Here is a 14342-nt window from a genome sequence, read left to right on the forward strand (position 1 = left end):
TAGCAGTGCTGCTGCTTCTGTCCTGGAGCCGTCTCCACTTTACCGTCACGCTCTCATCCTTTTGTGCAATGACATAAAAGTCACGTTCACAGCTGTGTGGCTGCTCTGCTGTCCGTCCTGCAGTGATTAAATGCATTACTTTACTGCATTACTGAGAATGTAATGTGATTATAGTAACGTAGCAAGTGATGATAACACGTTACACTCAGCACTGACTGTAAATGAGCCAGTTTATGTTAAACTGCATTGCAAATGTCTCAATCTGACATACAGGTAAAAAAAAAAACTGGAACATATAAAGTGTTTTATTTTAATTTATATATTTTTATAAAGTTGAATGAAACCAGTTTAAATAAATAATCAAACTTGTTTTTAACACATTTTAAATGAACGAGATGAGACCTCGTATGCAGCTGAGTTCAGCAGGCTCCGCCCACCTGAACTCCATCAGGTTTATCCGAAACCTTCACCTCTCCAATCAGAGCGACCACATCAGTCACACAGGTAAGACGATCCCACTTTTATATCATCTCATTATTGTTCAGGTTTTAGTCGCAGCAGCTGGGATTGTGGGTTTGTGTGTCTGCTGCTCTTTGCTTCTTCGATGGTTTGAAACAGTTATTCTAACATTCCTGTCACGTTGTCTCACATGAATGTTGTTGTTATACCTTTAAAATGTTCCCTGAGCAGCTGGTAGAACTCCACACCATACTCCATGCAAATATTGTCTTATTTTACCCGTGTCTGTGTATATCCACTGATCACAGTCTTGGGCTTGATGATGACTGTACAGCGTGTGACGAAATATTTGGTATTTTCATTCATCCTCACTGCGTCCACAGGATACAAACATGGGGGATTCTCTATAGAGCTCACCCTGGGTCAACACACCTGAATCACATGATTAGTTCATTACCAGGCCTCTGGAGAACCTCAGGACATGTTGAGGAGATAATTTAGTCATTTAAATCAGCTGTGCTGGATCACGGACACTCGAGTCCTGGTGTAGACGGTGATGAGAACTGTTTCACCTCGAGCTTCATATTTTTTCAAAAATCATCAGCAACATTTGGATTTGATAAGACTTTTTAATGTGGTTTGTGTGACTTGTGTACATAGTTTAATGTAACCTCATATTTCCTGTTTGTAAAATATCAAAGTAAAAGCTTGAACTCGTGACAGCTGCATGATCCTTTCAAGATCACAGGAAGTGGACCTGACTCTTTGGACCGTGGAGGTTTGTCTTCTCTCCTCTGTGGCTGCGTCGTGCTGTTAGTGCCGACGTTCTCGGATGTTTCTTGTTATTGTTTCTCCCGTTGCTCACACGGCTCTCTGCATTCCTGTGACAGTGCAGTTTGTAGATAAAGTCTCGGTGCTGGTTTCTGTGGGTCACATCTCTGTGGGCGAGTTTTGGTCCACTCTTCTTTACAGCTGCAGGTCATTGAGGCTCGCAGCATCCATGCACAGCTCTCTGATCTTTGGTTCTTGTGGTTAGTTCAGGTGCAGCTTTGCAAACCTAAGTCAAGCTGCCTGGCGGCTCTTCCAACCAGGCTATACTCTTCCAGCAGCTGTAAGCCCAGGTTCCCTCACTCACACCAGTCAGGAGCTGCGATCTGTCCGTGAGTCCCGGCTCTGTCCCGGGGCCTCCGTCAGTACGACATGCTTCAAACGCCCAGCAGGAGCCCAAACCTCCTCGACTGGCTCCTCTCGATGTGGCGCAGCGGTTCAGGTTGGAGCTCCTCACCCTAACTCTAGGAGAGGGTTCAATCTTTTTCTCATGTCCTGTCATGAACTTTGACCTTTGCCCTGCTAACTCAGGGAGGCAGTGACCCATGTGAATAACTTGTACTAACGCACACTTGTGATGATTATGGAATCTGTTAATAAATGATCACTAACGACTGGGTACCACAGGTGTGACGATGAGCCGGCCGGTGATGACGCAGCCTCAGCAGCTCTTCGTTTCCTCGGTGGAAGCTGACTGGGCTTCAGGGATCTGCGACTGCTGCGACGACAAGAAGCAATGTAGAGTAACAACCACGCTTCAATCAGAGCGGACTTCACTGATCCCACGCTGACACTCGGGACCAGACTAACAGCTGGACACGGGCATGCAGCCGACGCTTTAACAGCTCATAAGAATTATTATAAGAATCTAATTGAACATAAACAAACACTCGTTCTTTAATTTATCAGCTTCCACAGAGACAAACATCAGCTGTCATCTGTTTTCCTTTGATTTTAAATAAGTTTATCATTTTAAATAGATCAGAATATAAACAGCACTGAGGTCACATGTTCGTTCATTCACACTGAATCAGTTTGAATCTAAAAATGTCCCAAAGTTCAGAATCAGACACAAAGCTTCTTTGGTTCTTTGATGAGTTCATATTCAGAGCAGCTGCTGAGGCTCTGCACCAAACTCCATTCAAAAAGCGTCAAATTATCATCAGTGTGTGAATCCATCCAAAGGCTAACAACATCAGCTGAGGTTTGGTTTTACTCGCATCTTTAAAAAAACAAAAACATGGTCTGAACCTAAGCAGCATCTACAGTGTAAACAATACGTTTATTTGTTAAACAAAAGGAAACAATTCATATTTTATGATTGAACTTTTTTTTAAATCAAATATAAAGATGCTGTTTTTATTTTTATTTAGAGTTTGCAGTTTGTTGCTCTTGTTTTTTTTCAGTTTTTTGTGTTACTTTGTTTCATGTCGTTATTCAGTTTGTTTGTCGTCGTCTGTCGTTCAGGCTGCTTCGCCTTCTGGTGCTGCCCCTGCTTCGTCTGTCGAACCACCCAACAGTTCGGTCAGTGTCTCTGTCTCCCCCTGCTGGACGTGTTCGGCTGCGTCCGTCCCATCACGATGTCCATCAGGGTGTCGCTGCGTCAGCGCTACGGCATCAAAGTAGGACCACGAGGTGGCGCTGAGACGCTCGTTTGGTTGTAGTTAGCAGCCGCTAAGCTAACATTAGTCAGTGTGGCTCACTCTGCCTGTTTCAGGGGAACCTCTGCACCGACTGTTTGTGCTCCACCTTCTGTCTGCCCTGCGTTTGGTGTCAAATGGCCACCGAGATGAAGAAGCAGAAGCTCCCCACCATGCAGTGACATCATCCGCCAGTGATGATGTCACTGCGTGAAGTCATTGCTCCAGACCGGCCGTCGTGGCCCAGCTCCGCACCAGGACAAATCAATAATCATCAGTGTTTACTGTGTTTATCAGTTATTTGTTTTTAACAAACCAGTTTTTGTTATGTTGTTCATCTGTTTACTCGATTTAGATGTTTGTTAGCTTAAATTCATTAAAATTAAATTCATGCTTGTGACTGAGCTTAAAGATGAATCGAGACTGGAGAGAAGCTCAGATCTGATATTTAATCATTGCACAAATATTCAGTCTGTGTGAGCTTTGAAGGTGATTTCAGGATTCCCAATTCACATGAAATCATTTAAATGTTTTTACACAATTCAGGTTTGGCTTCTAGCCAAATTCAATACTGACAAAATAAAAACCTTTAAAAATGGAAATTGTATTTAAACTTTTTTTTTATTTCTTCCTGATCAAATGTAATGAAATAAACACTGAGTAATGTGTATGTGGAATCAAAGGTCTTATACTGTTCATTACTTTTCATTTAGCAGTTTTTCATTTTACTGTCGTGTCACTTTGCAATAAAACTTGATCATTACGTTTATAAGAAAAATATTAATAACATACTCTCTTCAGATTATTCTGATGAGCAGTAATTAATTTGTTTGTTAGCTTCTTGTAATGAAAGAAAATTCGAGTGTCCACACAGTGAAGCTGGTTTTTAGATTTTAGGGGGAAATTATTTCCTTCTTACTGAATCCAAAACTCTTCACTTAAACTTTCACTTTTTTTAATGTTATTATTTATCTCTTTATAGACATAGATATAGATATATATTTACGAGGAAATTTTCTGACGTGTCAGTAAAATTCTGACTAAACCTAAAAAAGGAAGTTTGGTATTTTATTTTGAAGGGTGGTGCTGCCGCTGCCCTCCGGGCCGCTGGTGGCGCTGTGGTTCAGCATTTTCATAAACGGCAGAGAAAGAGTCTTGAAACACGTGTGGGGTCTTTTCTGTGTGCGTGTTGTGATCAGCAGGCAGGAGTCCGAGCAGAAAACAATTAAACGGGTATCGATCACCAGTGATTATCGATCAGAAATGACGAAGGTGAAGAAGGAGAAAGTTTCGGAGGAGGGTGAAGAAGCCGGTACCGGGGGCACCGACAGGTCGTACCAGGAGCTGATCGCTCACCTGAACCCGATCGCTCAGCCGCTGGCCTCCAAAAAACTCAGCAAGAAGCTCTACAAATGCGTGAAAAAAGGTGAGAAGAAGAAGAATAACGGCCGGGAAATGTTGGAGATTGCTGTTCTCGTGGAGGTGGCGCCGAGCTCTGTTTAAAAATTCACGAATTTAACGGTTTCTTTCTGCTCTGCAGTTGTTAGAGTCGATGTAGGACTTTAAATAAGAAAGTGTTCGAGTCGTCTAAAGCTTCTGGTTAATTCGGCCGTAAACACGTCGTTTATAGATGCACAGTTTCTAATCTATTGGTAATTTTCTGTGAGAAATCAGCGGCTGTTTGTACAGCGTCATCCTCAGTGAAAGGTTCAGTCAGAACCGCTTCCGGTTACACTGGGCGTTTTAAAAGGCAGCTGCATGTGCTTTTATTTTGAAGTGTTTTTAGTATGTGAGAAAATCTCCTTCACAGTTTGGTTTGTGAGGGAACGTTTGTTGTCGGGAATCATGTGAACGATGTGTTCACACTGCAGATGTTAGAGCTTTAAACATCCAGATGTGCTCCTCCTCACTTTAAATGCAGTTTGCAGCTGGACTGGGCTTGAAGGAGGCGCAGATCCTTCATGTTGCACTTGAGCTTAAAACTGCAGGTTTTTGACTGGAGTCTGGTTCAATGTGTCTCTGTTTCTATCGTCCAGCTGCCAAAGTGAAGAACATCCGACGAGGAGTCAAAGAAGTTCAGAAGTTCATCAACAAAGGAGAGAAAGGGTGAGCCGCTGCTGCACCTTCCAGCGCGTCCTCAGGTGTGTCCAGGTGTTCGTGACGATCACAGGTGTGTTTCTGATGTGTCTGCAGCATCGTGGTGATGGCGGGCGACACGCTGCCCATCGACGTCTACTCCCACCTGCCCGTCATGTGTGAGGACAGAAGCCTGCCGTACGCCTACATCCCGTCTAAAGTGGTGAGTGACAGTGGACAGGTGTGCTGAAGGTCTGTCACCTGATGGGGGCGGGCTCTGAACGCGTCGCTCTGTCAAGGTTGGATGGAGGCGTCATGGGCGTGGCTGAAACTCAGTCTGTGCTTGCAGAGCGCCGCTCACACAGCATGTGTGTGCACTGCTCGCTGCACTTTCCTCAGCGCAGCAGGAAAACGTTACAGTCGACACGAGTGTGTCTCAGAGCGCTGTGTGAATGTGACGTCTCAGACGGTCCGTACGAGTGTGCAGGCGTCCGTGTCTCTGCCTGCTGTTTCTGACCATGTGGAGTTCAGCTCTTACTCTGTCTTTGGACAGCGTGCACCGTCTGTGGCTGTGGCGCTCATTTGACCTCACGTCTTGTAGAAAACAGTTGGTGAGGATGTCGGAGAAGCTGATTGGTTCTTGTACAACACTTTGTACGACTCACAAAACAAACTTTTCAGCTGAAGCTCCAAAAGTCGATTCTGTTCATCTGGACGTTTTCAGTGGGAGAAACGTTTCGTCATCATCAGCTGACTCCTTCAGGGTTCGTTCGCTTGAAATCCTTGAAAATGCTTGAATTTTAATGTTGTCTTTTCAAGGTTTGAAAAGTGCTTGAATTTCAGATGTGGTGCTTAAAAGTGCTTGAAAGTGTAGCTGTGTTTCATTCACCACAAATAACTGATTGAATCGTTTTCTTATCAGATAGAAATAAAATGAGTCGCGAATTTTCCCCGCCTGGCTGCCTTGCATCTGTTTCACCGTGTGGCCCCGCCCCTCCCTCGGACAGTCGGGGATGAGTGCGCTAACATACCTGTAGGTCGCTGTTTTAATGAGTGTTTGATGGAAAACAACAATGGCGGAGTTTGTGCTCTCCAGTCATGATAGGTGAGTGCTAGTAAATATTTTCCAGTACGTGTACGTTACACACGCTGTTTTTAAATTGTGATTATTATTTTGCTATCAAACTCGCTGGAGACATGATTGAGATGCACTGAGTGTGATGCAGTATGGCAGCGCTGTTATGGGATATGCTGTGAGCTTAGCTAACATTACTGAGCAGTGATATGAGTTCATTTACTCCAGTGAAAGCTTTAAACATTAGCCTGATACATAACTAGCTAACGTAGGCTTTCTGGTTAACCCTCTGGGACCAGAGTCTCCATTTCAACTTGGGTCGAATGTGCAGATTTCAAACTATGTATCAGTGTTTAAACTGTGTTGATAGGCAACGTAAAACCAATGTTTGTTTGTTTGTTACAACAGTGGCGTTTACTCCGGGAAGAAACGGTAAAAACAGCGTTTTCTAAGGAGAGCGCCAGCAAGCACGCTTTGCTTGTGAGTGAAAAAAGAAAAAGAAAAAACACTCCTTCCCTATTGGTGGAAAAATGTTAACGTGTGGACCAATCAAAAAATGATACGGCAACATGTGGCATCTGGTTGTTTGGGAAGAGGAGGAGGTTTTAGGAGTGAGCGAGAGAGAGAGAGAGGGAGGTTTGTGACGTTTGCCATGTTTGGAGTCTCAAGTTAGTTGCATTTTGTAGTTAGTGTGTAGTCGTTGTTTTGTGTGTCAGTTCTAGTAGTGAACGTCACAGTTGCTGCAAAAAAGCCACCAACAGCAGACTGCAGTGTAAAGATGTTTGTGGGTTTTGCAGTCAGTAAGATCTCTTTCTACTCGTATTTTAAATTTTGTCTGAATTTAGATCAATTGTGCTGAAACAGTTTGTCAAAATGAGAAAATAACAGATTGGCAAGATAAACAGTTTTTAAAGGTGAAAGATAGAGAACAAATCAACCCTGGAGCCAGAGGGTCAGAGGCTAAAAGTACTCTTTATATTTGTGTGTATAGCTGCAGCTTCTTTGAGTATTAACTTGGTGCTTTTGGGTGAAGTGATGGTGATATGACTGATCCAAAGAATAGCCTCTTGTTTCTGTGCGACCACAGTTTCATTCAAACTGTGTTTATCGTCAGCACCGACACATTAAACCACTTCAACATTATAAATGTCTTCAAGCTCACACTGAGGCCTGTGGGGCACAATCAGCTGCTGAGACAGTTCACACAGTTATGTGAGTTTGTACATGAATATTTCATACTGTAAGGCTGCCTGTTTATTTAAGGCAGATGAACAAAATACACTGGACTTGTACATAATAATATGACAGATGATAAATTAAATATTTTAAGTAGATGCTTGTGCATCCTTAAAGTCGTATATGTTGAATTGAAGTATGCGATGTGTTCAGAGCCTCCCAGTCAGTGCTGTTCTCCAGTCTGACTGTGCATGATGTTATCAGCACAAACACTTCAAAGGTGACGTTTAGGCCTTCAGCAATGATACAGACAGCGACGTAGTTAGCAAAAGGTTTTATTGGGAATTAACTTAAAAAACAAACAAACATCTGTCTCCTATTTTCTGTCACACAGGAAAGAAGCATCAATATCTGATGAGAAGACTTACTTATTTATTTTGGGGGGGGGGGGGGGGGGTGCTGGAAAAGCTTGAAAAGGGACATTGAAAGTGCTTGAAAAGTGCTTGAATTTGACCCTGAAAAAGGCGTATGAACCCTGCTTCTTCAGTCTCAGCTGACTGCAGATTTCAATCTTATAAACAGGACATTTGCATAATGACTGAAACCAGCCCACTGAAGGAACAACGGGCTGGGGGGTCAGCTCCTTAATCTTAATTATGCAGATTCTCATGACCGCTGATCAGTGGCCATGAGCACCATTGAAAACATCCAGATGAACAGAATCAACTTTTGCAGATTTACTTCCCTGGATGATCGAGTGTGCATCGAGACGTTTTCAGTAGAAAAGCTTTCTTGCATGCAGATCAAACCACCAACCTTCTGATTAGTCGATGACCGGCTGAGCTTCAGCCAATCAATCAAATCAAACGTCTGATCATGTGACACGTGAGCACGTGTCAGCTTCAGACTCTTATTTTCAAATCTTTTGTGATTTCCTGACTTTTAGTGTTGGGATAATTTCTCTTATTTTGAAAAGTCTGTGTGCTTCCAATTCAGTTTTATTTATACAGCAACAAATCACAACAACAGGTGTTTCAGGGAGTTTTTAGGACTTCCTGATAATAATGAATTACAGTCGTCCAGCCTGGAAGTAATAAATGCATGAACTAGTTTTTCAGCGTCACTCTGAGACAGGATATTTCTAATTTTAGAGATGTTGCACACATGGAAGAAAGCCGTCTTACATATTTGTTTAATATGTGCGTTGAAGGACATGTCCTGGTCAAAAATGACTCCAAGGTTCCTCACAGCGTTACTGGAGGCCAAGGTAATGCCATCCAGAGTAAGAATCTGCTTAGATACCATATTTCTAAGATTTTCAGGGCCGAGTACAATAACCTCAGTTTGATCTGAATTAAGAAGCAGAAAGTTAGCGGCCATCCAGGTCTTTATGTCTTTAAGACATTCCTGCAGTTTAACTCATTGGTGTGTGTTATCTGGCTTCATGGACAGATAGAGCTGGGTGTCATCTGCATAGCAGTGAAAGTTCTGGCTTTAAAGTGTTTTTCATTTCCTCACTCTTATTGTGAAACTCTGTTCCAGGATCTGGGTTCCTCTGCGGGCTCAAAGAGGCCGACCTGCGTCATCCTCATCAAACCTCATGAAGAGTACCAGGAAGCGTATGACGAGTGCTTGCAGGAAGTTTCCAGCCTGCCCAAACCCCTCTGAAGCCCACCCGGCCTCCCCTTCATAAGCCCCACCCCCAAAGGAACAGTTCTTCCTCCAGCTGCGCTAACAGTTTCCATCCACTGCCAGTGTTTGTGCTAAGCTAGGCTAATCCAGCAGGAGAATTTTAAATCCAGACTTCAGATAAAGAACGATGTTGATGTTTGAGTGAAAAATGTTTCTGTATGATCGATGTATTGATCTGTGATCAGGACTGTGAAGGCAGATGTTTCACAGATGTTTTTGTTTTTTCTTATTAAAGTCGTTAACGCTGTGACGCGTCTGAACTCGTTCCTGCAGCCGCACAAACATCTTGATGGTCGCGTCGTCTCCTCCCCTTCATAAAGGAGGCTTCAGTGTCTCCTCAGGTAAAGGAGGCAATGAAGGATGCACTGACCTGACAACAGCTGTTTGAAACGTTACCTGTGAAACACGAACGGGAGCTTTAACGAAACAGGTCGTTATTATATTTACATACGTGCTGAACAAAAGGATCGAAAAATTATTTATTACAACATTTTTATTTTTTACATAAAATCTGGACTGAAAATTATATTGTTCAACATATTTTCTCTAATTGTTAAATTATTACAACATGTTTGATTATATATGTAAACAATATCAAATGTAAAGGTTAGAAAAGCTTCGTAATAGTTAAAATTTCTAATTTTATGACATTTTTTAAGGTATTATTTACCTGCTAAAGTGTAACAACAAGAATACTGATGATGATGATGATGATCTGTGCTGATCAAAAATCAGTTTTTGTTATAATAATAATAACACATGTTATTCACAGGCGCCTTTAAGACCTCAAGGTCATTTTACAATAGCAGCAATAAAATATAATAAACATGGCAAAATAAAATTTAGCCATAAGGTCAAAACAACAACAACTATGGTAAAGATGGACCGAGACAGATCAGCTGTACGCTGCTCTGAACAGATGAGTTTGAGACGTGATTTAAAGGTGAGAGAGAGTTTGTGGTCTGGAGACCTGACGAAGAGTCCCGCGGTGCTCAGGCGAGCAGGTGGAGCAGACAGAAGGCTGGAGAAGAGCGGCGTGTACGAGGGGGTGGGTGGAGAAGATCAGATAAATATGGAGGATGTTGGAATTGACACGGAGGTGAACCAATGAACAGCTGTTCTATGTTCAGTGGATCTAGCTCTGGAAATATTACGAGCAGCTGTTTTTGAACCAACTGCAGTTTATGGAGGGATTCATGAGACGGACCATAAATCACAGAAATCCAGAGCAGATGTTTATAGTGTACTGATTGGAGGAGGTCAATGTTATGGAGATGAAAGTAGGAAGGCTGAGTGATGTTTTTTCTGTGCTGTCGAGGATGACCCCAGGACCTGCGGGGAGGGTGTGACAGCAGAGTGATCAGTGACTTCTGGTCGGGACTTTGGTCAGTTTTGATCTGGTGCCTGTTAAAATGAATTCTGTTTTATTGCCATTAAGTTTAAGAAAGTTGTGAGTAAACCAGAGCTTGATTTCACTTAGTCAGAAATGGAGATGTGATTCGGCTGAAGGTAAACAAACAAATCCGATCACCTCGATTGATCAGTCATATTTCGATCTGATGAATCAGTAAATTAAGGCTGAGTGTGAAACAGCTGTGCAGGGAAAACATCTGGAACATGTGGCTCAGTTTCAGCTGCTGCAGGTCTGCGGTGCAGCCACACGGGGGCAGCAGCGCCACACAGAGGCTGTTACTGCAGCACAGAGACAGTGTTTGTGTTCAATATGGAGCAGCTTTGCTTATTTATGCAGCCCTGGTTTGTTACAGCAGATCAATGATGAGCGACAGTGAAGCAACATGAGTGACTCGTCTCACCAATAATCAATAAACACACTCATTGATCCACAGAAACGAGCAAAAGGACCAAAAATGAGTAAAAATACAAATAAATTTGATCGAAATTGAAGAAAGAATCAAATGAATATTTGAAGTTTAAAAAGCACAAACATTAAAGGGTGAGACAGGAAATGATGTCACAGCTGTTACATCATCAGTGACCCTGCAGCATCTAACCTGCGAGCTGGACCCGGAGCCACGAGCCGGGTCTGAAACAGGAGGACGGACACGTCTCCGGGGTCGTCCGGCACGGTGGGGTCAGTGTGGCCACAGACTGTATATAAAAGATGGTCATGACCCAGTGAGGCTGCTAAAACCACGAGCAGTTTCATTATTAGCGTTTTGTTTTTCCCCACATCATCGCTGATTACTGTCAGGAATGTTTTCACGCTCGGTCAGCTCAACGTGCCTCAACACAGCATTTAATCTGTTATTAGACTCAACCGGCTTCTGTCAAAGTGTAAAAGAACCCTGCAGGTTCCAACCTTATAAACAGGACATTTGCATAATGACTGAAACCAGCCCACTGAAGGAACAATGGGCTGTGAGGTCAGTTCTAAGGTCTCTAATCAGAAGTACCTGACTCCGTGGTATAATTCTCAAACACGTAGCCTAAAGCAGATGACTCGTAAGCTGGAGAGGAAATGGCGTGTCACAAATTTAGAGGATCATCATTTAGCCTGGAGAAATAGTTTGCTGCTTTATAAGAAAGCCCTCCACAAAGCCAGAACATCTTACTATTCATCACTGATTGAAGAAAATAAGAACAACCCCAGGTTTCTCTTCAGCTCTGTAGCCAGGCTGACAAACAGTCAGAGCTCTGTTGAGCCAACCATCCCTTTAACGTTAACTAGTAATGACTTCATGAACTTCTTCACAAATAACATTTTTATCATTAGAGAAAAAATTACCAGTAATCATCCCACAGATGTAATATTATCTACAGCTACTCTTAGTACCATTGATGTTAAGTTAGACTCTTTTTCTCCAATTGATCTTTCTGAGTTAACTTCAATAATTACTTCCTCCAAACCATCAACGTGTCTTTTAGACCCCATTCCTACAAAACTGCTCAAAGAAGTCCTGCCATTAATTAATTCTTCGATCTTAAATATGATCAACCTATCTCTAATAATCAGCTATGTACCACAGGCCTTCAAGCTGGCTGTAGTTAAACCTTTATTCAAAAAGCATCTCTAGACCCAGCAGTCTTAGCTAATTATAGGCCAATCTCCAACCTTCCTTTCATATCAAACATCCTTGAAAGAGTAGTTGTCAAACAGCTAACAGATCATCTGCAGAGGTTTATTTGAAGAGTTTCAGTCAGGTTTCAGAGCTCAGCACAGAAACAGCTTTAGTGAAGGTTACAAATGATCTTCTTATGGCCTCTGACAGTGGACTCATCTCTGTATCTATTATTGTACGATCAACTGTACAATATAAAGTGCCTTCAGGCGACTATGAATTGAATTGAATTGGCTCGATGACGGCAGGCGCTCCTTTGGTTTCTGTTTCAGCCTGACTCTCTGCGGAGCGTTGTTTCGTCCCTCTCTGAGTCTTGATGCTCCTTTTGAACGGCTGCATTAATAAATCACCTGTCGGAGCTGCGGGACACGTTGTTATTGTTTGCAGCAGTTATTACCCCCATGACGCCGTGCTCGTGTCTCAGCGTGCCTCCTCGGGTCGGGACGTCCTCACGAGAACTTTACACACCAGCAGTTTCTGTGTTTGTCCGCCTGACAGAGGAAGCTCAGCAACCCCAACACCACGGTAACGTTAACAATCCCTGCCTGCATGTTTCCTGATCCACTCGCAGGAGATCGCACGACACAAACACCTGCAGCTGTCTTTGTGCTCTCTGCTGGTGTAGAAACATCACAGACAGGCCAGAGCTCAGACCTCTGCCGAGTCTCTGTCAGCCCACTCTGCGACCCACGGCTGTGACCGAGCCCACCTCATCCCTCTGCACTACAGAGGGCGTAAATCCCCCCATGAGACACGTCATCACAGAGTCTCTGTTGCTAAAGGGCACATCAGCACGAGGGCTGGCAGAGGAGCTGGCAGCAAGTGGCAGCATGTCTGGCTGCCGCATATTTGCATAACGTCACATAGATGGAGTCTGAGAGCCGGAGAGGGAAACTGACAGCAGCACACCCTCATGTTTATTACATATATGACAGTCTGACCTCAGTCTGACCTCAGTCTGACCTCAGTCTGACCTCGGCACAAAGCTAATCTCACCCCGACCCTGCAGATATGACCTAACCTCTTCCAACAGTCGTAACTCACCTGTGTAACACTCGGTTCTTACTGCTGCACCGAGTCTGTCTGCAAGTTTCTCCTGACGTCATTGTCTGAGCTTTATTGAAAAGGACGGGGCTCTGTCCCCTCTGTCCTCTCTGTCCCCTCTGTCTCTGTCCCCTCTGTCTCTGTCCTCTCTGTCCCCTCTGTCCCCTCTGTCCTCTCTGTCCCCTCTGTCCTCTGTGTCCCTCTGTCCCCTCTGTCTCTGTCCCCTCTGTCTCTGTCCTCTCTGTCCCCTCTGTCCCCTCTGTCTCTGTCCCCTCTGTCTCTGTCCTCTCTGTCCCCTCTGTCCCCTCTGTCTCTGTCCCCTCTGTCTCTGTCCCCTCTGTCTCTGTCCTCTCTGTCCCCTCTGTCCTCTGTGTCCCTCTGTCCCCTCTGCCAAATCTACCCACCCCTAAAGCAGATTGATGCGTCTCCATAAACCTCTGGCGTCTGGATGACAGTAAAGCTCGGTTGGCTCTAAACTGTTTACATTTGAAAGAAAAGACAGCAGGTGTTTGGTCCTGGTGTCCCTGTTTGGTCCTGGTGTCCCTGTTTGGTCCTGGTGTCCCTGTGAGTGCTCTTGTGTAGATTTGGGATCCTGATGTTTATTTTAAACCTGTTGTTCCTGACGTGGGTTTCAAAGTGGACAGCTAAATCAGAGCAGTGGGGAAGTCCAGTTTTTATCTTTTAATGCGACTGACAGCACCTTTGAACCTGATCCAGGCTCTTACTTGTGTAGCTCACCACAGTAATGAGGAGGTGAGCCAGTCGCTGCTGTCGCAGCTGCACGACTGCTAGCAGGTCAAACAGAGCATGTGACCCTGTGCTGGCCTCTCTGGCTGTCGGTGCCCTCAGTCTCGCCTCTCTGAGCTTCTTCATCCCCACACATCCTGTCGGTCTCTCAGGTCAGCTGACCAGAGGGGGCGGGGCCTTTTCTATGGTGGCTCCTAAATGATGGAATAGCCCCCCTCCACACGTTAGAGCGGCCGCTTCTTGTCCACTTCAAAGACGCGTTAAAGCCATTTTCATTCTGTTGGCCTCAGAGAGACTCAGTTTCTCTTTTCATTAAATGATTCATTATTTTACTTTTTCTTATGTAATTTGATTCTTTAGTGAACAGCATGTGTTTAAAGCGCTAAGTGATGATGATGATGATGATGATGCGCTGAAACAGTTGACGGTGAGCTGGCGGGCGGCTCGTCACGCTGGTATCCTGACAGATTTATTCAGGGCGACCTCTATCCTTCGTTTCACGTCCGTTAAAGTGAAACCACATCG

The 14342-nt window shown here is 44.0% G+C and overlaps 2 protein-coding genes across 6 annotated transcripts; both read left to right on the top strand.

Annotated features, from left to right (window-relative positions):
- Window positions 1-237: 237 nt before the first annotated feature.
- On the top strand, window positions 238-3665 carry LOC309715285 (cornifelin homolog B-like; the record flags this gene model as incomplete). 5 transcript variants are annotated; one of them, XM_082548283.1, is made up of 5 exons in its annotated part: window positions 238-273; window positions 396-504; window positions 1915-2025; window positions 2755-2909; window positions 3005-3665. In XM_082548283.1, 5 exons carry the CDS (start codon window positions 253-255, stop codon window positions 3107-3109), a joined length of 501 nt encoding a protein of 166 aa, XP_082404409.1. In that variant the 3' UTR covers window positions 3110-3665. The 5 variants fall into 5 exon arrangements, with proteins under 5 accessions (XP_082404409.1, XP_082404410.1, XP_082404411.1 ...); XM_082548285.1 differs by lacking the exons at window positions 238-273; window positions 396-504 and adding exons at window positions 520-1237; window positions 1501-1729 and having other exon boundaries at window positions 3005-3664; XM_082548286.1 differs by lacking the exons at window positions 238-273; window positions 396-504 and adding exons at window positions 520-1237; window positions 1551-1729 and having other exon boundaries at window positions 3005-3664.
- Window positions 3666-4043: 378 nt separating this feature from the next.
- Window positions 4044-9193, top strand: nhp2 (NHP2 ribonucleoprotein homolog (yeast)). The gene is made up of 4 exons (XM_082548289.1): window positions 4044-4353; window positions 4964-5033; window positions 5121-5226; window positions 8797-9193. Exons 1-4 carry the CDS (start codon window positions 4191-4193, stop codon window positions 8920-8922), a joined length of 465 nt encoding a protein of 154 aa, XP_082404415.1. The 5' UTR covers window positions 4044-4190; the 3' UTR covers window positions 8923-9193.
- Window positions 9194-14342: the final 5149 nt, after the last annotated feature.

This window comes from Aulonocara stuartgranti, assembly GCF_965226115.1.
Source record: "Aulonocara stuartgranti genome assembly, chromosome: 10".
Lineage (NCBI taxonomy): Eukaryota > Metazoa > Chordata > Actinopteri > Cichliformes > Cichlidae > Aulonocara > Aulonocara stuartgranti.